We start from the raw sequence: 23209 nt of genomic DNA, 5'->3' as shown, positions 1-23209 counted from the left end.
TCCCTCTCTTTTTCTCTCTGTCCCTCTCTCTCTCTCTCTCTCTCCCTCTCTCTCTCCTTCCATCCCTCTCTTTTTCTCTCTGTTCCTCTCTCTCTCTCCCTCTCTCTCTCCTTCCATCCCTCTCTTTTTCTCTCTGTTCCTCTCTCTCTCTCTCTCTCTCCCTCTCTCTCTCTCTCTCCCTCTCTCTCTCTCTCTCTCTCTCCCTCTCTCTCTCTCTCTCTCTCTCCAGGGAGATGGCTTTTCAACCTGCAGGTCAGAAAACAATGACGTTTTTATTTCACTTAAAGTTTGGACCTGTGAAGAAAAAGCCCTGTGCACCAACAGAGTTCAGCTTCGTGCAGATTTGAGGATTAATGCTCTGCAGCAAAAGTATTTAAATGGCTCTTTCTGAGCGCCTGTCCTTTCAAAGTTAGATCTGTAACAGTACAGCTGCCCATAAACAGAACGAGACACAGAGCAACTACAAGAACTAGTGAATCCACAAAGTAAAGGAGTTGGAAAATGCACGGCAGTGATGTGAAATATAAACAGTTTGTAGGTAAAACCTGCTCATTATTCTCTGAATCAGCACACAAGCTGGATGTTGGCCTCAAACCTGTGACCTTTTCCTTCAGAGAAGCTTCTACGGCCTCATTTTCAGCGAGGGAAAGGAGCAGATTGTGAGCTCGCAGCTGTGAAACCGCATCATGGTTTCCTAACTCCAGTTTGTCTTTCCCTTCTCCACCCTCTCTGTTCCTCACATAATTTCCCCCCGTTCCTTGTCATGTTTGGACAGATCGCATACGGCGGTTTGGCCTAAATATACGCTGTGGTCAGGAGGTTTCTCAACACTTCTCCCTCTTCACCAACAAGTGCTGTGTCTGAGAACTGCGTCATCGCTGAGAGGATGAACGCTCTCATGCACACGACTCTGATAACGATGATTATGAATGCAGCGACAGGGAGAGGCTCCGTGTGCGAAGCCGTCCTGCAGAGTCACGGTGAGTGTGGAGCGCTCTGACTGTGCGGCCTAACCACCGAGGTGGGCGTTCGCGCCGTGACCGGGCCGAGGCTGCGCTGGGAAAACCAGGACCTTTGACTCGACCGCTGCTGTCATGCAAGCTGATTCGTGAGCAGCAGAGAAAGACCTCGTCTCACTGAAGTGTACTGAGAGATGATGGAATGAGTCAGAGCTGTTAGGATATGAAGGCTTTTGGGGACAGATGCCCTGAAGCTCAAATTATAGTGTCCATGTCTGCAAAGCTGCGAAGGTTAACTTCTGTCTGTGTGTCTGTCTGAATGTAGAAAACATCAAACTGCTGTGAAAAACATATAAGATTATTGGACAATGGCGAAAAAAGTACAATCGATGTGTCTGGCGCTTTTTCTGCTCTGACTTTTTTCATCTTCTTGCTTTGAGATAAAAAATCGCTTTTTTAAGGTGCCTGTCTTCACCAGGACACTCTTGAAAAAGCGATTTTTAATCTCAATTAGTTTATTGATTAAAATGAAGGTATATTAATAAGGATGTTGCATGAGCAGCATGCAAAACGTTTACTGCCTGTAGAGAACTAGATTATAATGCCGGGGTAATCCGCCTCGCCTCGGCCTTTATTTGAACAGCAGCTTTTATCTGAGAGTTTTGCAGGACTACAGTTTGCAAACTTCTCTGTACAGACTTAAAGCAACTCAACTCAAAAGCAGCAACAATGGTTGTTTTCGGAGACAGAGGGCCTCATCCCTGAAAACATTCATCCAAACTGACGTGAGTTTACATGATGCGTTGTTGTTGATATGTGAGAAACATTAAGGCCCCCAGCAAACAGCGCTCACCCTGAGGCAACACCGCTCTGTGTTCCATAAGTAATGTCACTGCTGACTTTTTCATCTGCAGTGTTTTCACTTTCAACATACAGTACAAAGTTTTGATTTTTAAATATTTATCCCTGGTCCACGCTCTCATAGATAATTTAATGTGCAGAGTTTTTCACTTTAAAGTGTTTTACTGCACTTTTTAATGAAATTGACTGCTGCGCTGAAAACAGGAGATGTTTAATTACCTACATGAGCATCAGCTGCAACAAATAAAAAACTGATTTGGGTTTAAATTCCTGAGAAGAGATGAACTCCTTGTTTTGACATCCTGTTAGTCACCAACTGTCCACATGACTCTGGGCTTTCGGTAAATTACAAATGCTTACTGGGAACTGAATGAGATACCACTTAGATAAACAATGATACTTGTGGATCAACTGAAAGAAATTCTCAGCAGCTTTATGTCTTTTCAACATTTCATGCCCTTAAAAAGGCAAAAACTGCAGCTCTGGAGGACGTTACTACACAGTGAGATACACTCTTTCATCTGCATTAATCACAAACTGGGTGTGTTTGCTCAAGCAGTCCAGTCCAGAAAGTTTCTCCCAAACAGCAGAGAGTGAGATGGGGGAAGTTACCTGGCTGCAACACGAGTTTGACGCCCACCTCCTGCTCTGCATCCATGGCAGCGGGCTCTAAAAGGTACTCCAGATGTCCTCAACCTCCAGCTCCATTCAAAAGGGCAGCTGTATCAGGTAAATAACAGTAATCATGCACACACAGACTGAAAAATGTCCCGAACTATATGGAGGTGAATCATACCCTCCAGATACAATGCTTCTATAAACCCAGCATCACAATCCCTAGCAATCAATCAGTGTCACCATGAATATGTCTAGAAGGTGATGTGGGGTTGAATATAAGGTCAATAGAGAGATGCAAGTAGGCGCAAATACAAATTAATTCAAAAAGACTTATAACGGTCCAGCGGTCAAATGTCTAAAAATCTAGATTTATTATTATTATTATTAAATGTGTGCAAATTGTGCTAGATGAGAACTGACTGAGAACACATTCCAAGACTTCAGTATTAAATAATGTGTTCGGTGCACTTTTGAGCTCCCCTTGAATTCAACAATCCATGATGAGAAGTCCTCCGACCTAAACAACAACATAGGTACCAAAACCACTTGGTTAGGTTTAGGCACCAAAACCTCTTGGTTTAGGTTTAGGCATAGGCACCAAAACCTCTTGGTTTAGGTTTAGGCATAGGCACCAAAACCACCTGGTTTAGGTTTAGGCATAGGTACCAAAACCACTTGGTTAGGTTTAGGCACCAAAACCTCTTGGTTTAGGTTTAGGCATAGGCACCAAAAACACTTGGTTTAAGTTTAGGCATAGGCACCAAAACCACCTGGTTTAGGTTTAGGCATAGGCACCAAAACCACCTGGTTTAGGTTTAGGCATAGGCACCAAAACCTCTTGGTTTAGGTTTAGGCATAGGCACCAAAACCACCTGGTTTAGGTTTAGGCATAGGCACCAAAACCACTTGGTTAGGTTTAGGCATAGGCACCAAAAACACTTGGTTAGGTTTAGGCACCAAAACCACCTGGTTTAGGTTTAGGCATAGGCACCAAAAACACTTGGTTTAGGTTTAGGCATAGGCACCAAAAACACTTGGTTAAGTTTAGGCACCAAAACCTCTTGGTTACGTTTAGGAAACGTTGTGGTTTGGAAAGTGAGTAGCGCTATATAACTTAAAACTCTAAATATCTCAACTTACATAGTTTAACATGGGACTCAAACGCCGTTCTCCTGAGTGAAAGTCCGGGATTTGACCTATCTGACTACCCCAGCCTACTTCTATATTTGGACTTCTTCCCTACTTATAATAAGTCACTCGACTTCCTGCTTCACTGCCATTGTACGGCCACCGGAGGTCGCTGACACAACTAACATAAATATGAGTCATATTAACGTGCAGAACAAACAGCCTATATTGACATTTTTCTGGGGAGGACAGTCTCAACCATTAACCGGTGCTGGAGCAAACGCTCTGCCCTCTAAAGCTGGATTTATACCTGAGGCAAGAGGTAAATGTCCCATCATCAATACCTCGAGCGTTGGTTGGGATTTACAGTTGATTTCACCACCACAACACAGTACGGATGTATCGTACGAGATCAGAGTGAATACATTATCAACAGAAAGCTACCCAGGCACTTCCCTTAAAATGGGAAAACAGGTGATCAGACTGCAGATGGCCTCCCACCAGTGGCTCCTACTGACGACGCACACATTGACAAGTCTTCCCGCCAAAACATGACAGGCTTCATTTGTGATTTAGATTATTTTGGGACCTAAAGATTTTGGTGTTCAGCAGCTGACTCTCAAATCTTAGATACTCAAGCGTCCTTGATATACCAACAGGAAGTGTTTCACTGTATTAACACGTAATGATTATATAACTAGGAATAAAACATACGATGGATTTTCTCTCTGCAGGACAGATCATGTGATAAGATTGAAAAGCTCCAGAACAGCTACTAAATGGACCTTGGGGTGAGATTGTTTTGTCAACTACTGTTTCCAAGGTCAATGATGGAGGTTTAGCCAACATGGACGAATTTCTTAAAGTGTTTAGATTGATCATTCCATGACCGCAGCATCCATCCGCTGATGAAGAATCTGTCATAAGATCGAAAGCTCCGAAGAAGCTATTCTACGCAAATTCAGGTGAGATAATTTTATCAAGTACCTGCTGAAAGTTTCATTTTTGTAAGCAGATTTTCATACAAATGAAGTGAGACTCATGGCTGCCAGGGAGGACGGGAATCCATCTGCAGAGACTGAGACATGATCACCAGTATGATCATTTAAACACCTACGACTTCTTTCAGATTGAGGGGGTCGTGATGTTGGGTTGCTGCCAAATAGTTGGAGTCTGACACAGTGACACTGCCAGGAACCACAGGGGAATTTTGGACGAGAGACACAGAGAAACACAAAGAGAGAGAGAGAGAGAGAGCTGAGTGTGTGCAGGCGAGTATATACATACTTGAGTCAGACGTTGTTCCAGCAGTGAGAGTGTCGGGGGTCTTTATTCACACAGTTTTTGTTCTACATGCCGTCATGTGTTTTATATCTCTGTGTGTGTTGGAAGCTGCCCTGAATCACCTCAGAGCCTTTGAGGTGTCACAGGTCCGAGTCTGGAAAATGTCCGGATACTGTAAAACACACACGAAGCGCTGAGGACGAGGATGTAGGACATTTAAAACCCGAGCCTCGAGCACCCTGTGTGTGTGTTTATGTTCACTCATCTTCATCCATCTTGAGCCTCTTTGTGTTTTCAGTTTATAAAAACATTCATGTTTCCTTCCATTTTCTGCTTTTAAAATAAAAGTGGATGTTCTAGTAGCTGTGAGTCACTCCTAACTTTAACTACCTAGAGTGATTACTTGTTTTTTTTGTCCACTTGGAATTGATTCTGATTTCCATTATTGATCGATTCCTTTATAGTTTCCTCTTCTCTGTCACAGAAAGGAAGCAGCTCGTTCCTCTAAGGCTTACTGTTGTTCAGACACGCAGGGCGAGTCAGGTAGTGTCGAGTCGAGTCAGATTGAGTCCAGCCAAGTCAAGTGATGTCAGTTTGAGTCGGGTCAGATTGAGTCCAGCCAGGTCGGTTTAAGTCCAGCCAAGTCAAGTTCAGTCCAGCCTGCTCCAGCCAAGTTAAGTTGGGTTGAGTCGAGTCAGGCGGCGTTGAGCTGAGTCAGGTCAAACCCAGCCAGGGCAAGTTGAGTCAGTTTGAGTCGAGTCAGGTTGAGTCCAGCCGAGTCAGGTTGAGTCCAGCTGAGTCAGGTTGAGTCGAGTATCATTACTTAATTTTGGACTCAACATTCTCATTTGTTCCATGGAAACTAAAGTGCTTTTCACACACATTGTTCCTGAGTCAGGAAGGAAAGGTGTGAACATGGTTCAGGGTTCAGTTCTGTGTTGAGTTCAGTGTGTGAACTGGACTAAACCTGTTTCCACGTCTCCGCAGCTCTGTGACCTTTAAAACCTACCCATCGTCACCTTCTCCTTGTCTGATTGGTAAGTGAGCATCGCAACCACATCACTGAAACTGCTGCTGAAGTTTTCCTGTGATGGGGTTTAAGATACCCGCCTACACACACACATAACAGACACACCCTTACATGTGCACGCCACACACGACATGTCCGTGAAAAGGTCTGTGTTTGTGTTTGTTTGTGTGCAGGAATGCATTGTTAATACATTTGAATCCACACTGATCCATGAAGATGTTTCCAGATTTCCACACACCAGATTAGATTTATATCACTTTAGTGGGATCTGATTGGCTGCAACTCTTCTTCTGTCCTTCTCTCTGTTCACCTTTTATCTGCTTTTCAGCCATCCCTGATGTTTTACCGTCTCTCAGAGATCAGTAAAGATCTCCTCCTCCCCTGAGAAAGAGCGACGCCCTGTAGCAGTTTCACTTCTCCCAATGTGAGAGGTCAGAGCAACGCTATCCATCACACACACACACTCTTAGGTAGACATTGTGTGTGTGATGCAGCAGTGCAGTAAATTAGTCTGCACCTCCACACTGTTTCATAAAGCTGCAGAGAGAAGAGGAAGAGGAGGAGGAAGGCATCACTCACCTCCCACAACAAACGAAAGAAAGAAAGTAATGGGGTGTCTCCAACAAAGCACATTTAGAAAGATAGAAAGATGGAAGGGAGGAAGATAGTGACCTAAAGTTTTATATTTCACTCTATCTCATCTTTAATAGTGACCCAAAGAGAGAAAAAAGGTAGATACAGAATGAAGGAGAACAAACAGAAAGAAAGAAAGAATTAGTAAACAACAGTAAATAAATCTAAAGACATGGAGAAAGATGGACGAAGGGAATGAAAGAAAGAGTGTGTGGAGGTACTTTGAGGTCACACAGATTACAGTTGACGTCCACTAGATGGAGCAGTTCAATCTGCATTCAGCTCTGTGACAGACCTGAACACTGCAGCTGTCCACAGCGTCTGTTTACCTGTTCATCACACCTGACCGTCCTTCTGAAAGCACCCGCTGTGAACTGATCAAGAATTACAAATGAATTATCAAAGTCAGTTAACGAGTCACTGAAGGATAAACCCGTCAAACAAGCAAAGCAGGGTGGGAGCTGAAGCATTTGAAGAAGCACTCGACAAAATAAACAAAACACACATGTGAAGGCAGTTTGTACATATTTTAACAGGTTCAGGCGTGTTTGATTTCCCTCCCTGGACACCCTGACTCTTTGCTTCGACTTCCCACAGTCGGATTTCCCCTTAAATGTTTTTTAAGGTGGGACAAAAACAATGTTTTACACGTCCTCCGACAGTACCAACTCCAAACTGCCCCTGAGAGAATCATCTTACTGTGGACTCGAGTCTTACGTTGTGCCTCTTCTTCGTAAAGTAAATGTTGCGTTTGGATGGTTATGTGTATTTATAAGAGTTTTATATTTCCACCAAGTTTAACTCAACTTCAAACTAAAATTTAAGTTAAAACAAAAAACATGTGTATCATGTTGTTAAAGCTTTATGATGTTTCCACTGAGTGAAATACTCAAACATGTGGCCGCATTATCCCATCAGACGGTATATTCTACGTGTCTGCTGCATCCTTTTCTACACATTCCCCCAAAATTCAGCCTGACATGTTTGGTATCTTTGGAAACTTTGGGATCTCCACTAAAACTTTAAATAAAGTTCTGTGGGTTTGAACAACATAAGGACATAATGACGGACCTGGCAGGGTTGAAGAGGTTCATTTAAACCAAGTGCTCCCTTGTACTTTTCCAGCCGTTCTGACTGTATTTTGGATGCAGTTTTTCAGCCCCAGAGGCGACTTTAAAAACGACGTGCATCGGTGCTGCTGCCGGCGTTACGGCAGGTTCATGACTCACATGTTGGGAGTTATTAAAAGAAGCCACCGGTGCAGACAAGTTAATTTCATAATACACACTGCGACGCCTTTATAAGGCAACTCAGTGAGCGGTGAGCTCACGCCGGCATGAGATGGAGGTCTGTAGTTGTAGACAATCAGACGAGTCACACAAGCACACACGCTACTTCCCCTGCAGTGATGATGTCATAACAGCAGAGGGAGAATCCCAGACATTAAAGCATGAAGCTTTGTGAGTGTAACTTAGCCGCTTCCTCTACAGTCAGATCTGACTGGGTTCTCTACGTTAACGGACCACATGTTGCGGGGTTGAACAGCGGTATGAAGTAATGAGAGAGTGTGAGAGAGAGAGAGAGGGAGGATGGCTTCTTGAAGTACCAAAAACTAGTCCAGAATTTAACAACAATGTTAAAGTATCAGATTTTCCTTTGAAAAACGTCCCCTTTGAAACCCACAGAATCCCCTCAAAACATTATAAAACCTTTAGAACCCTCTTAGAACCAAATATATTCTCGTGTAGAACCATTTAGGTCCCAATTTAAGAAATAACAGAACCACCCCAAACCATACGGAATCCCTCAGAACGCCCTTAGGCCTGTTCGATCCTCTTAACATCCGTTCAGAAATCACTTTTGTTTCCTGATCAAAACATTAGAACCTTCTTAAAACCTGCCACATTCCTTCAACAGCCCCTTTAAAACAACATTAAAAACCCATTAGACTGTCTTGACACCCTATGCAGAACCACTCATGTTCCCATTTAGAAGAACCCTAGACCCCCCAAAACATAAAAGACCCCTAGAACCCCTTAAAAGTCTCCTTTGAGCCCTTTTAGATCCTATTAGAACCTTTAGACCATTTGGAATTCCTGAGAAACTTAAACTCATCTTTTCCAGATCCCTTAAATCCCATTTAATCCCTTCATCAGTTCTTGTTCATTTGACCACCTTTAGAACCTCTTTTAAATTCCGTCTGTTCTAAAATTTCCCTTTAGATTTTCAGGACTGCGAGAACCCATCAGAACTCCCTCTTGAACTTGGATTCATTGGAGAATTCATCAGAAGCTCCTCAGGGATCCACGTAAAACCCCTTAGAGCCTTGTTGGGAAACAGACCATGTTTGGAATGAGTGGGCTGATGGGAAATTAAGTGGCATGATGAATTATTTCTGAAGAAGCTTGAGGGAGTGGATGAGCAATTTCAGGAGGATAACAGGGCTCTGATGATGACAGAGAAGATCACCTAAACGAAGTTATGCTTCTCTAATTGATTCGGGAGGTTCTTGTCCTGGTGTGTCCTGTCAGCACCTGGGACTGCAGGACAGTCAAGACTTTCACCTGCTATTAGAAATCAAAACCGTAAACAACAAATACTTTGTGAGCGCAGACACTCCCAACTGAATTTCCCAGTGAGACAATGCGACTTGGTTTCGTTCATATTCACAACACTCACCGACGCTTTCTTTTTCAGCTGAAAGCTCTGCTGCTGAAAAACATTTCCACATTCAGCCGTGTCTGTCCTTTTATTGAGTGTTTAGGTCCAGGGCTTGAGGGACATGGTGTTTGTTAAAGGCCGTTAATTTTACAATAATAGTAGATTGTGTGTATGAACCAAGTCAGAACAACATACTGTTTTTTGTAATTATCGTTTGTTACAAAGGTCATCTTACTTCTGGAAGAGAACCTGGACGTTCTGGTTTCATGTGGGTTCTCTATTGAGAGAGAATGAACGCCCAAAGCTCAAAAATGTTTATCACAAAGATAAAGAGCTGAACAAGGTCAGCAAAACAAAGAAAACAAAGACGAAAACAAGAGATAGCTGTTATCTGAATCGGCGACCTGTGCAGGAATCCCCTACTCACAATGCAACATGGCGAGACCGCACAGTCATGAACCATGATGTCATGTTGACAGGAGCTGAACGGCAACCAGACTACACAAATCCAGACTGTCAGACAGACTGACTGACTGATAGGTAGTCAGACAGATGGACAGGAGAGTCACAGGCTAAATCCAAGTCATCCAAGAATTTTCCCTTCAACACGTAACTCATTCACCGCCGAGGGGGGAGGGAGGGCTAAAGGAATCCCAGCTTTGCTCCATTAACAGCCAAACAGAGGGAGGGAAGAAATAAATAAAGAAAGAGAAGGAGGCAAAAGTTATGAGTCACAAAGCGAGATGGGAGGAGAGAGAGGGATGAGGGAGGAGGGAGGGAGGTATAATTATGGTAGGAGGCTGCCAGTGCGAGAGAGAGGAGAGAGAGAGAGTCCAGCCCACTCCGGTAAAACCATTCAACTGGTGAGCGAGGGAAGGCATTCAACACAGAGAGAGAGAGAGAGGAAAAGAGGTAAAAAAAAAAGAGAGAGGGAGGAACTCCTTCGTCTGGGATAACTTAGTCAAACTGCCTCTTTAACACACACACACACACACTCTGAACACACACTCTGCAGCGGCTTCACCCCGGGAACAAGGATCCTCCTGCAAGCCAGAGTTTTCCTTCTCCGCTTTTCCATCATCCATTCATCACATCCGAGAGTTTTTTCTTCTTCTTCTTGTTTTGTTTTCTTCTTTCTTTCTTTCTTGTGACGCCTCCACATTTTCCAGCCATCTGTCCCTGACAAAAAAGATAAGGATTACTCATTTTCTCTCTCGGCGTTGTGTTTTTTTTTTTTCTCTCTTTTTTTGTCCTCGTCTCCCTCTCGTTTCTTTACAGCTTTTTTTTTTCCCCTCCGTTTTTTCGCAGGTGGACTGTGAGCTGAGCTGAACTTTGCAGCTTCCAAACTTCTGAGGAGAGAACGAGACACACAGAGAGAGAGAGAGAGAGGAGAAAGACAAAGACAATAAGAAAGAGAGAAGGCAGAGGAAGGTGAATTTCAAACAGAAGAAACACTTTTCTTTCTTCAACCAGGACTCAATTTTTGTTCAAACACAAACCAAAAGTTGACTTTTCTTCATCTTTTCTGTCTCCGTCTTTGATTCTGCATCCGGCAGCATCACTAAATCCGACCCAGCAGCCAATCAGGCAACTCCTGCCACCATGTCTGTCTTACCTCTGCTGAGCTGGACCGTCCTGCTCCTGGTCCAGAGCTGCGGCTCCTCCTCAGACCCGGCGTCCAGACCTCTGTCACTGACCGTCCATCCTCACCACCAGCCGCTGCCGGACGTCGCCTCCAGCTCCCACTGCCCCTCCTGCGCCCTGGCCAGGATGAGGAGAAACGAAGGGGACGCGGACGACGTGGCGGGACACGACCGGGAGGAGGAGGCTCAGCAGGACGTGGTGGAGGCGGTGAAGAGGCACATCCTCAACATGCTGCACCTCCAGGCCCGGCCCAACATCACCCGGCCCGTGCCACGCGCCGCGCTCCTCAACGCCCTGCGCAAGCTCCACGTGGGGCGAGTGGCAGAGGACGGCAGCGTGCAGATCGAGGGGGAGGAGGAGACGCGAGGGCGGGGAGGCCGGGGAGAAGGAGGGGGAGGAGCAGCGGCGGCTCGTGTGGCAGACAGCGGCGACGCGCAGGAGACAACGGAGATCATCACCTTCGCCGAGGCTGGTGAGTGCGCACAGCTTAGTGTGTGTGTTTGTGTGTGTGAGAGCATCGTTTTGTCCTTCTGCAGCAGCAGCGTGTGGAGAGAAAACCTTTATGTGTGTGTGTGTGTGTGTGTCCACCTGCTTAATTCCACCTGCGTACTCACTCAGCCGAACCCGTCAGATATCCACACACACACCAGCCTCTGTAATCACCTCCTGCTGTTTTCAAATAATAGCCCATTATCTACTTAAAGTCAGAGGAGACTCGTGCGTTTGTGTGTGTGTGTTTTGTGTGTGTTTTGTGTGTGTGTGTGTGTTTAAAAGCAGTTCAGAGTGCTGGAACACTTTTCTGACAGACGGTAGCGACAAAGAGCGAGTCCGAGAGAGGGAGGAAGGGAGGGGGAAATGAAGAAGTACTTCTGTGATAAAACCCGTCTCACACAGTCAGACCTGTTGGACTCTGGGAAGCCGTCCGGTCCGTCCTGGACCTGGACTCGACCTGCGCAGGCTGACGTCAGGTGTTAACTGTGGTCTTTCTCTGTCTGCTCACCTTTGACCCCCTGCAGACCTCCAGCTGGACTGGCTCTGTGTTTTAAACACCTTTTAAATCCAGGTCACTGACGGGTCACGCCACTCTCACACTTGTGAGGTTTCCTGTGTTCCGACGTGGCTGTAAAATCATGCAGTTGTCATGTGAAAACCTTGTATCTCCAGTTCTTGGTATTTCTTGCCTGCTGTGTTTTATTCATCAACTCCAGTTTGGCTGGAATCTCCGTTCCTGCTGATCAGTTTTTAGACTTTCAAGTCTCTTCTATGATAAGCAGCTCGCAGAGGGTCGAGACGTGCTGCAGAGACATAATCCATCACAGTCAGTCAACTTTATTTTTTTTAACCAACCTTACGGATGTTATGATATTTGAGATATTAGAGTCGTCAGCTGAGTAGAAAAACTTCAAATACAAGAAATTCACAGTTTTTTCTGTGTTTGATTTGCAGAAAAACTAATTCCTTGTATTAATATGGTGTGCTTTGGAAACTAGCAGTAATCTAAAGGGTATATTACGTCTGCATGAGTTAGTCCAGTGGAAAAGGTGAAGATTTTTAAATGACAGCATTTTAGTTAAACTCTTGTGACCTTCTGTCAATTAGAGGCATGAATCATTTCAAAATGCTGCCTCTGCGGAGCGCTAATGGATCTGAAATGAATTGATTGCTCTATGTGAGAGCTCACCTGTCCGTCAGACAGTGTGGGCGGGACTGTGACGTCCTCTCCTTCCTCCTCTGGATTTTCTGTTGGTGCAGTTTGAGTTTCTGTAGGCGAGAGTCTGGAGCAGCAGATGGAAAAGATTTTTATGAACTGGATCTTTACAGAGCGGCCGAGAGGAGCAGCTTTCTCTAAATGTAATGTCGTTTAAAGAGTTCCTCCAGGTGGATATAATCTGGCGCCAGCCAATTAGAGTTCCCGAAGTCTCGAATTATGTAAAATCTGGGCTCAGAAACATTCCTGTTCTTTTTGTCTTCGTCACCACGCTTAAAATAAATGTGGAGCACAACAGTGGGCGTGTCTCAGGCTGCACACATGCTTGTTGGAGGCTGTATGCAGCCTGCAAACGCTGCTCGAGTCTCTTTCAGATTAACTCTGAGACCAGTTTCAGTGCCAGGAAGCGTTGGCTTAGTGGGCATAAAACATTGTAGTATAAATTGCATTTGAAGTTTATCCACATCGGTGATCTAGAGTGATCTAACAGATCATGAAACCAGCCAGGTGACCAGACAAGACAAATCACTAGTGCGCATGTGCCAACGCGCATGCAGCCTGTTGCAGTTGCTTTTTAACTTTCTTTTTTATATCTCACGTCTGTGATTTTTGGTCTATACGTAATTTAAACTTTTTTTTTTTACAGAAGGATCCATAAAGTATTTCTGAAGTTCTGTTGCATCGTCTGACCCGACACCTCTAGGCTGGAGGTTTAAGCACTGAAACCACTTGGTTAGGGTTAGAGAAGGGTTTAAATAACTACTTGGGTTAAAATAAATCAGCAGTGACTGATGGAAATGACCCATCCCTGACCCGTGATCTTTGAGGCGCCCTATTAACGTCACCTGACTTCCTCCTTTGCTCCCTACAGGCGCTAGAGGGCGTTTTGACTTGAACAAATGTTTTGCTGAGTACTTGCTGTTCTAAAACTTTTGCTTTGTAGTCTCGGCGTGTCATACAAACAAGTTCATCTTAAGCTCACTGAACCCTTTAATGTCCTGTAAAACCCAAACTGCTCGGCTGCCGAGGTGTCGCTGCCACTTTAAAGTAAAAGAGGCCCTGCCACTTTCATAGGAACTGATGAAACCGTGTTGTTCTTCTAAGATACAAAACAGCCCGCCGTGAGAATACTTTGCACCCCGCTGGCCCTGTGCTTTGTTAGGAATAACTGATGCGTTCAGGGACCTCTGTAATTATTTTGGGCGGCGGAGATGGCAAGTAGGGGAACAGAGGGATGACTGGATTCTTGGCGGAGACGAAGTGTCAACCTCCGTTTAGCAGCTCTGACACAATATCATTCTATCATCAGCCTGTTTAAATTCCTCTCCTCCGTCCCTGTTTATCTTCCCCTCTTCTCTCCGTCTCTCCCCGCACACAGAGGACAATTAGGCTAATTGAACTTAATTGAACACATCATTAGCGACATTCCACACTGCATTTTCATTCCCCTCCTCCGATCTGCCGCTCTCTAACCCGCCGGGCTACCCTTGCCTCCTCTGGCAGCCAGAATAAACCGCTCATTGTTGGATCTATTCTGGTGGCCGGGCCCGTCTGGGGATTCAAACCAGCAACCTGCGACGAGCTCGGCCCGCTTCACTGAGCTCCGACAAATGAGAGGAAACGGTGAAGCTCACAGGAAGACAAAGACAGACAGAACCGTCTGTCTGACATGGAAATAAACTGTAATTAGCATGTTTCCACTGTCCGTTTGCTTTTCTCTTCCTCACACTCTTCTCTTCTTCTCTCATCTTTCTTTTGGCATTAACTCACATTTTCTTCTTGTCTGTTCGTTTTCTCTCCATCTTTTTCCAAGTTTAACTTTCTCCCTCCTCTTCACTCGCTCGTCTGCTCTGACTTTTCCCTCCCTTTCCATCACTTCCTCGGGACGTGGCTTTAGCGTGTTTATAGCGTGCTAACGTCCGTGTCCGTGTAGTGGGAACGCTGCTGGTTTGAATCCCGGCTGGTTTTAGTCCTCGTCCCACCACATCGTTTGGCTCTGCTTTGATGTGTGACCGGCCGCCAAAGATGCTCTATGTCTGGGGAGATGAATCACTCGATAGTAAACAGCTACAGATTGTGTGCAGACCAAACACACAAACCGACTGAGAAAAAATCTGATCTCACAATTAAGGATAAGGTGCTCTTCTATGTTTCTCTTCATGTTCAGACTCAAACCTGCAGCGACTGTTTCTCCTAACAGGTCTTGTGTGTGACGTCTCCTCTTCCTCTGAGCATAAAGCTCCTCTGTTGTCCAGGAACCGTTCAAACCCATCGGAGAGCCTCACAGGCTGACATGTTCCTTCACCACCATGAACACACCCGCTGGAGTTTATTTTGACTCTGAGCCTGTCTAAACACGAAACTATATATTTGTGAGTTTGTTTTTTAAAGATTTACATCTTCTGGAGGAACCAATGGGCTGAGAGCGGAGAAGCTCAGACAGGAAGTCAGACGGTGCTGACAGACGGTACTGACATGTTTGGGTCTGCACGTGAAATTTGTTGACAGTAAGAAAAATAGAGCGTTGGATGCTAAAATGAAACTCAGACTCCGTTTGTTACCTAAAACTAAAAACTGTTATTTCTCATGAAGTCACAGGACTTTGCTTTTACACTACATCCTATTAACCAATCACACAATTTCACACACTGGTGGAACAGCCACCAGGGGGAATTCAGGGTCCAGTATCTTGCCTAGGGATTGAACCGCCGGCCTTCCGATTAACAGGCAACCCGCTCTTCCTCCTGAGCCACAGCCGCCCCAGTGGTGTCGTTTGAGAAATAAATGCACGATTAGCAGCGGCTATCTTTTTATGAGCTAACGAGCCCGTGTTTCCTGGTGTTTATGCTTGTAAGCCTCATTAAAACTCGGAGCTGTTTTGGTGGATTGAGCCGTTCAGATCAACAAACAGAGATCTACCTCACTGATTTGGAAAAAGTAGCATCGATTCATTAAAATATTTGCTCTAACGAGGCGCCCTTGATCGTTTAATAAGTTGTAAGTAGTTGTTTTGTGTATCGTCTGTAATTTCATTTGGATCAGTTAGAAGCCAATCATAAGTTTTGGGTTGCCAGGTTGTGAAAAACCTTCTGTGTTTATCTTTTCTGTTTGATACTAATGCAGTTCATTAAGAAAACGTTCGTTCTGACTTTCTTGGGAATTGGTCAAATTATTAAATGTTTCACAACCTGGCAACCCAAACGTTGTTCCAATTAGTTTCCCTATAACTGATCTATAACAAATTAGTGAATGATTTATAAACTGTTAGTTAAGCAACCTTTGTCAAGGGTGCCTCATTAGAAAGTGGTTCCCAAATATTCAGTTGATGTAATGAGTGAGTGTAAATATAGCTACACTAAAAGCGATCTTACATGATTAGTTTTAAACCTGACATAAATCAGCCATCATTCAGACAAAGCGAGAGACGTTTGTGGTGCACAGAGAAAACGGTCAGAGTGAGACATCACTGTGTCGCCCGCCTCTCTGCCAGCCTCCCGCTGTGTCGTCCCTCTGGGAGGAATCAGGAAGGCAGCGAGCGGTGGCCTCGCTAAATACAGGCGAGTTCAAACAGAGGGGGAGGACGGAGAATTAGAGAGAGCAGAAACCATCCCAACCTTGGTGACCGTCCCTGAACGACTCCTCAGACTCTCCGAACACTCCCTGTTCGTCTCTTTTTGAACCGCACACGCAAAAGACTTTTCCTGCAGAGAGCTGTGGCACCGTACCGATTGTACCAGATTAATGGTAAAGTTATTATTAAACAGGTCCTTCAGCAGCAGCAGGGTGTGGTCAGGTCACTGTGACATCACGGGTGGGTGTGGTCACAGAGCACACCTCTGAACACTGTGGTGCAGTTTGCAGAAAGCGTCTATGATGCATGTCCTTTGTGTTCACCAGCTGTAATGCAGGTGTCAGCCCGACAGCTCATAGGAGGACAGATTACAAGCCGCTGAAGTACTCTCTTTGTCTTCTCGTACTCTCTTTGTCTTCTTTCGTTGTGACACTTCATCTATCTAACTTATGTTCTTGTTCCTTGACATTCACCTCTCATCAGCGCGACTCCTGCAGTTGTAGTAAGTTTGTAAATTCAGTATTAGTATGATGCAGAACTTTATGAGCTTGAACTGGAGGCTCGATGCGGGTCTGATTCGCGTCCAGGGCAGGCTTCTTGTTTGGGTCCGTGTCACGGCTCTCGGGACACTGGAGGTTTCCTTCAACATGTCAGAAAGCCGTCTGTGAAAGCCGAGCAGCGGCACAGTCTCACTGGCATTCTGGTATTTTGAGATGGGAACATTTGACTGTCAGATCGGACTGCTTATCTGCTCTCTCATTATAAATAAACAGGCCTGGGAACTCTGAGAGAGTTACAAGCTGGCACTTCAACTTCAATTTAGCTCAAAGCGTTATTGTCCCGAGAGAGAGATCTGGTTTGTAGACGAGGCCTGAAAATGAAACCGATGCCATAAAATCATTTTATTAAGACACGAAAATACAATAAAAGCTGATGGAAAGATGAAGGAACACTGCAGCAGCAGAACAGCTGAAGTCACTTTGATGTGAAGAGTCAGTCTCTAACTGTTTCCCACAGTCTCGCTCGGCTGGGACTGTCTTTATGTTGGAAAGTGCTGGAATAATTTGACAGACCGCTTTTATTTGGTACTAACAGCCGAAGCACGACAGGACGGTTTTAGCAAGTTAACAATGCAAACTGACACAGTGTTAAAGATCCGACGAGAAACTGTTTTCCTCCAGTTTCACTTCATTTTGTTTTACTGCTTGGCTGCAGCAATAAAAATCACCACCATACCATGGCATACATAAACACACAGCACTTACATTACAGACAAGTAAAGGGCAAAACATCCGAAAGCATGTTTGTGTTTGTAAGCAGTCCGACGCCCCGACCCTAGAAATGACGTCCAGATTGGTCAGAAGTCGTGATTTAATGTTCAGAATCAATGCAGAAAGTAGTGAGGTGGACGGACGTGAAGCAAGTCTGTGCTTCAGTCTCTGCCTCGGACCTGCAAGTAATATGTGACCACAGCGCAGTTACCATGCACAGATACGGAGACGAACTTTCATAGTAACTGACAGGAAGTAAGGAGGACATCTGGGGTCGTAGCTGTGCAAGACACTTTAACACCGGAGGTTACTGTTTGTCTCCAACAGACAGTTATTTTAATAGGAACCATGATGACCAAGCTCCCCTGACACTGGCAACCCAAACCCAGTCATGTTTGTGCCTGAAGCTAACCAAACCTGAACGCTGTCGCATCATTAAACAGATCCCTTCTTTTGCTTTTGGAAGTCACAGACAGACGATTTATAGCAAAACACCTGTCTGTGTCATCCTAGAGGGTGAAGACAAACAACGTGATTGACCACAGCATTTTAAAAACACAGTTAATTAACATAACAAATGTTTGCAGTTAACGTGATATCCAGCACCGATGCTCTGGCCTGGACATACCGCCAGATGTGTCCTGACCATCCAAACGTCTGACCTACGATGCGTCCAGGAATGGAAAAAGCTCGGCCATAAACATAATGTTTTTATTTTTAAGAGACGGGGTTGCGTGCCAGGAGGGCTTTAGCTCCACGGACACAACCAGAACCCCCAGCTGTTTGTCTTGTTTTACTTTATTGTCTCGTCAAGGGAAATTACAACAAATAAATTCTAGGCAGAATGTAAAATATAAACAGGTAAACATGACCTATAAAGCAAAGACGTTGGGATGAACTCAAATGTTCAACTTCACCTCCCTTTGAACCATCTGGAGCAGATTTACATCAATTCACATCCATTTGGGTTTTTGTGTCACGTGACCTCTAATTGTCTCTTTGCGTGCAGTCTGAACACCTTCAGGCTGCAGAGATCTCTATTAAACACAGATCTCAGCTGTGATTGGTTACTGTACCTGGCAGGTGTCCTCGCCCCCCCACCCCCGGAATCTGCTGATTCTTTTCTCTATGAAATGTCAGAAAGTGGCAAAAACCGAAATCCAAGGTAACATCTTGGATGTCTTGTTTTGTCCGACCAGCAGTGCAGAACTGGGAGATACTCAGTGGAGGAAAAGCTGCAGTTAATTTTCTGTTGATGAGCTAATGGCCTGCTTTACCATGAAGGGTGTGTTCAATCTGAACATGATGTCGTCCTCTTTTCACTTTCTGTCTCTCTCCAAATGATCTGTCTCTCTGCTTTGATCCACCCAAATGGAAATGCTTCTTCACAACTACAAAAGGCACAAGGGTTTTTTATTTTTTCTTTAAGTGTGTGTAGTCGGTCCAGGCGAGACTTTCTCTTTCCTCCAGAGGATGAGCGAGTTTGGCATTCAGGACATTCCTCTCGTCAGACGGCGAAGCTGCTTTAATGCCTCCTCACCACTTTTGTTTAGCAGCGTTACACAGATTTTGTTTCACGTCTAGAGCTGTGTGTGTGTGTGTGTGTGTGTGTGTGTGTGTGTTTTATTAACACAGACCCGCTGACTCACATGTGGTGCCAATAAGGCCGAGCAGGGCGTCGACTCTGGGGATCTGGAGCAGATTTCTGTCCCACGCAGGCGAGGCTGAGCCTGACAGTCACCACCGAGGGCTTTTTACACGCCCACGTCATGCTTCACCTTAACTCCATTAACGCTGTCACCGTTTACATCATCAGCATTTAAACACTTTCATCTGGCGGTTTTAAAGGAGCAGACCTACAGCTTCTCAGGAGACTAAAGGTTTCACTTTGAACCAGAACACCAGAGTCCTTAACGTCCTCAAACAGTCATGATGGGATCACTGTGTATCAGTAGGAGGATGCACGTGACTTTTTTCTGCTTTCTGTGCAGGTTTCACGGGATGTTAGTGTAAAAAGATGGTTTAAAGTTCAACATACTGCAGTACATGACTCTCTTCTTACTTTGCATGCCTTCTTTCTGCTGTAACCTGTGGGTTTGATTAGATCTATATACATATGTTTGGGTTTCATAAGACTTCTTTAAATGTCCCCTTGAGCAGCTTTAAAGCTAGACGTTGCAGCTCTTTCTGCTCCCTGCAGTGAAGCCACAGCAGGAGTTGAACCCTCGACCGTCCCGGTGCCTTGCTCTACGCACTTCACTTGGAGTGTATTTAAACTCCTGCAAGTAAACAGGAAGGTGGTTTCTTAAACATTGTTAGGAATCAAACCTGAGACATCTTAAACACAATCTGCATGCTGTGTGTGTGTGTGCTGTAAGCGGGGGAGGGTGGGTGGGCGACCCAGCCCGCTGATCCCTCCTAATGTAAACTGAAAAGACAGAAGAAAGGCCCGACTGTGATGCTTTTAATGGTAAAGAGGGAAAAAGGAACATTCCTTTCTTGCTCCTGTGCTGCACTGTAAAAAATATGTTCACCACATTAAACCAGTTAGACTGAAAACAGATTTTTCTGAAAGAATCACTTTGTGTTAACTGCTAACATTAGCTAATGTTAGCATGCTAAAACGCTAAACCAAGACGGCGAACATGGTAAACTTTAGACCTGCTAAACATCAGCACGTCCAGCCCGTTCTCATTCCCAGAGCGTCAAATTTACTATGATTTGTCACGCACACGGCACCCGTTAGCATAGGTGCCATTTACTCTGGGGACGCTGGGGACATGTCCCCGTCACTTTTTGAAAGGTTTATTTGCACAGCAAGAAAGGAATAAGAAACAGATCTGCGTTCCTTCTATATAAGAAAAGAGATTTTCACCATAAATTAGTGCTGAAAAGGTCTCCAGAATGAAGGAAATGAAGTGTTAAATCTTCTGCGGGAGGACCACCAGACCCCCCAGCCATACGTTTCATCAACGAATATTTATTCAAAACAGTTTTAAAATATCTTCTTATCTTGTGTTCGTGCATCATCACGTCTCATGGCCTTAAAGTCAAACCCCTAATCTGAGCCACCACTTCTCAACACAAAATGACGCCGTTGCTTTGGCGCCATTGTTCAACTGGACTCGACCCCGGAGGCCTACGCAGCACGGCTGGGGACAGGGTTCAAAATGAAACCTGTTTGACTCCTTTTGTACAGTGTAAATGCAGAAGCTTCTCTGCAGGAAGATGGAGAGACTTTGATCCTTCTAATGTAAACGTGAGGGGCGGAGAGGAGATGGAGCCGTAGATTAGCTTTCACATTAAGGAAGCAGCGTTTGGACAGGAAGTTATCGTACGCCCGATCCGTCACATCTGCCTCCTACTGTAGGTCTCATCTTCCTCAACTCATCCTGGTGAACCAGCATTTTCCATTTGGGAGTGTGGGAACGAGAGTTACAGGAGGAAGCCAAAGAAAAACAGCAGCAGCAGCAGCAGAAGAAGAAGAACAGTTTAACTCTCTTCCTCACTTACTGACGTGAAAACACACAAACACACTCCTCCAGTACACAAACAAAGCTACACATTTACACAAACAGCTGAGGGACACACACAGAGGCTTGTCAGGCTGTTGAACGCCGCTCATCCATCAAAGGAAGGATTATGATGGACAAAGGAGAACACACAGGGACGCGGCGTGTTTGGACAGATGGGTCTCAGTAAACACAGGGAACAGAGGGTGGAGGGTGTGTTCGCTCACCGAAGTCAACAGGCAGATCCAAAGTTAGCAGCGTCCTCCGACAGACCGCGCCCGCTAAGGTCGGACCGCCGTCCCAAAATGACACGGTTAGCGCTCTACGAGTTGAGAGGGATCAGTAAACTACTGAACGCCCCGCAGTGCATTGTGGGATATTGAGGCCTAAAGAAGGCTGGTGCCTGTTCAGATGTTCAGATGTGTTTTTAATGGAAATACTGACGTTGGGGAACGTTTGTAAGAACATGACGCATCGTACATTTGCATCCCAAGCAGAAAATATAAAACTGGAAATGGCGAGGGCTTTAAGGTGGCCCTTTGCCTGCTGCTGTGGCCCCACCTTGTACACGGGCCCTGTGGCATAACCTAGTTATCCTACCTTTATATTCCAGTTGATACGTTGCTTACAAGCTGCATTTTCCTGAAGAAATGTGAGTCAAATGACCCTAAACTACCTACAGCTGTACAAAATAATGCAGGCTGGTGTTCCAGTTCTTATATTAATAAATCTTGTGGGCAGATATTTAATATCAGTAACAGATAAACAAAATGACTTCGACTTGTTTTGTAGTGGGATTTTGCAGAAGAAGTACGATATTGAGAACAGGATCATTTAGCTGTTGTTCCTGAAACATAAGCACACCGAAACATTTTGAAAGATGTCACGAGTCTGTGTGTGTGTGTGAGGGGGATTACAGAGGGTTTAATAAGATTGATCATAAACCTCGAGTCCTGTTGTTAACAACATGTTGGCAGGGTCTCTTGTTTAGCTTTGTTAGCTGCTCAGAGAAGCTTCAACTGATAAATCAAATCAAAGTCATAATACGGCCGGGGGGCTGATGGGAGGGTTGGGAAATGTTTGCTGAAGTCGATGGTGGTGATGTTTGGCTCAAATGTCAGTTTATCGTTCCTGATTTGTGCGTCACAGATTTAAGAACGACTGATGAAGAACTTTTCTCTGTAAGGACGGACACGCTGAGAGAAGCGAGACCTGAGTCACTGCAGCAACAGGTTTAAGATGTTCAGCAGTCCAGAGTCCGCATTCGGTGGTCCAGACTGGGTGTTGGTGATTTAACCTTCTAGATGTTCTAAATGGGACGTCTGATGGTCTGAACTGGGTTCGTTATGGCCTAGACTTTGTTTTTGATGATCTCAACTTGGTTCTAGATGGTCCACGCTGGATTTTTGAAGCCCTAGACTTGGTTATTGATGGTATACACTGGGTTCTTTAGGGCCTAGACTTTGAAGGCCTAAATATGTTTGTAGATGTTCTAAACTGGATGTTTGATAGGTTCTTTATGGCCAAGACTTCAGTTTTGATGGTCTAAATGTGTTTCTAGATGTTCTAAGCTGGATGTTTGGTGGTCTAAATGTGTTTTTAGATGTTCTAAGCTGGATGTTTGGTGGTCTAAATGTGTTTTTAGATGTTCTAAGCTGGATGTTTGGTGGTCTAAATGTGTTTCTAGATGTTCTAAACTGGATGTTTGGTGGTCTAAATGTGTTTCTAGATGTTCTAAGCTGGATGTTTGGTGGTCTAAATGTGTTTCTAGATGTTCTAAGCTGGATGTTTGGTGGTCTAAATGTGTTTCTAGATGTTCTAAGCTGGATGTTTGATGGTCTAAATGTGTTTCTAGATGTTCTAAGCTGGATGTTTGGTGGTCTAAATGTGTTTCTAGATGTTCTAAGCTGGATGTTTGGTGGTCTAAATGTGTTTCTAGATGTTCTAAGCTGGATGTTTGGTGGTCTAAATGTGTTTCTAGATGTTCTAAGCTGGATGTTTGGTGGTCTAAATGTGTTTCTAGATGTTCTAAGCTGGATGTTTGGTGGTCTAAATGTGTTTCTAGATGTTCTAAGCTGGATGTTTGGTGGTCTAAATGTGTTTCTAGATGTTCTAAGCTGGATGTTTGGTGGTCTAAATGTGTTTCTAGATGTTCTAAGCTGGATGTTTGGTGGTCTAAATGTGTTTCTAGATGTTCTAAGCTGGATGTTTGGTGGTCTAAATGTGTTTCTAGATGTTCTAAGCTGGATGTTTGGTGGTCTAAATGTGTTTCTAGATGTTCTAAGCTGGATGTTTGGTGGTCTAAATGTGTTTCTAGATGTTCTAAACT

General features: G+C 44.7%; 3 protein-coding genes and 1 long non-coding RNA gene across 5 annotated transcripts in view; 2 read left to right on the top strand and 2 right to left on the bottom strand.

Annotated features, from left to right (window-relative positions):
- The window catches only part of LOC123968058 (NACHT, LRR and PYD domains-containing protein 12-like), a gene marked incomplete at its 3' end in the record, with an annotated part of 261415 nt that overhangs the window by 47478 nt on the left and 190728 nt on the right, over nucleotides 1-23209 (bottom strand). The window lies entirely within an intron of this gene.
- LOC123968662 lies at nucleotides 9244-11241 on the bottom strand. The gene is made up of 2 exons (XR_006824511.1): nucleotides 10790-11241; nucleotides 9244-10353 (listed from the first exon to the last, which is right to left on the bottom strand). It is a non-coding gene; the product is annotated as an uncharacterized LOC123968662 (long non-coding RNA).
- The window catches only part of inhbaa (inhibin subunit beta Aa), a 20008-nt gene continuing 6877 nt past the window's right edge, over nucleotides 10079-23209 (top strand). Inside the window, exons 1-2 of one of the 2 annotated variants that reach the window (XM_046044778.1) lie at nucleotides 10079-10605; nucleotides 10731-11290. In XM_046044778.1, coding sequence (XP_045900734.1) covers nucleotides 10777-11290 — 514 coding nt within the window. In that variant the 5' untranslated portion in view covers nucleotides 10079-10605; nucleotides 10731-10776. Of the gene's footprint in view, nucleotides 11291-23209 lie in introns of both variants that reach the window. The other variant, XM_046044772.1, reaches the window with a different exon arrangement.
- The window catches only part of LOC123968140, a 1951-nt gene continuing 1215 nt past the window's right edge, over nucleotides 22474-23209 (top strand). Inside the window, exon 1 of the mRNA XM_046044671.1 lies at nucleotides 22474-23197. Within this exon, the coding sequence (XP_045900627.1) occupies nucleotides 22498-23197 (700 nt within the window). The 5' untranslated portion in view covers nucleotides 22474-22497. The remainder of the gene's footprint in view (nucleotides 23198-23209) is intronic.

Source organism: Micropterus dolomieu, linkage group LG01 (assembly GCF_021292245.1).
Source record: "Micropterus dolomieu isolate WLL.071019.BEF.003 ecotype Adirondacks linkage group LG01, ASM2129224v1, whole genome shotgun sequence".
Taxonomy (NCBI): Eukaryota; Metazoa; Chordata; class Actinopteri; order Centrarchiformes; family Centrarchidae; genus Micropterus; species Micropterus dolomieu.
Note: the sequence above shows the minus strand (reverse complement) of the source record. Positions and strands in the feature narration are given on the sequence as shown.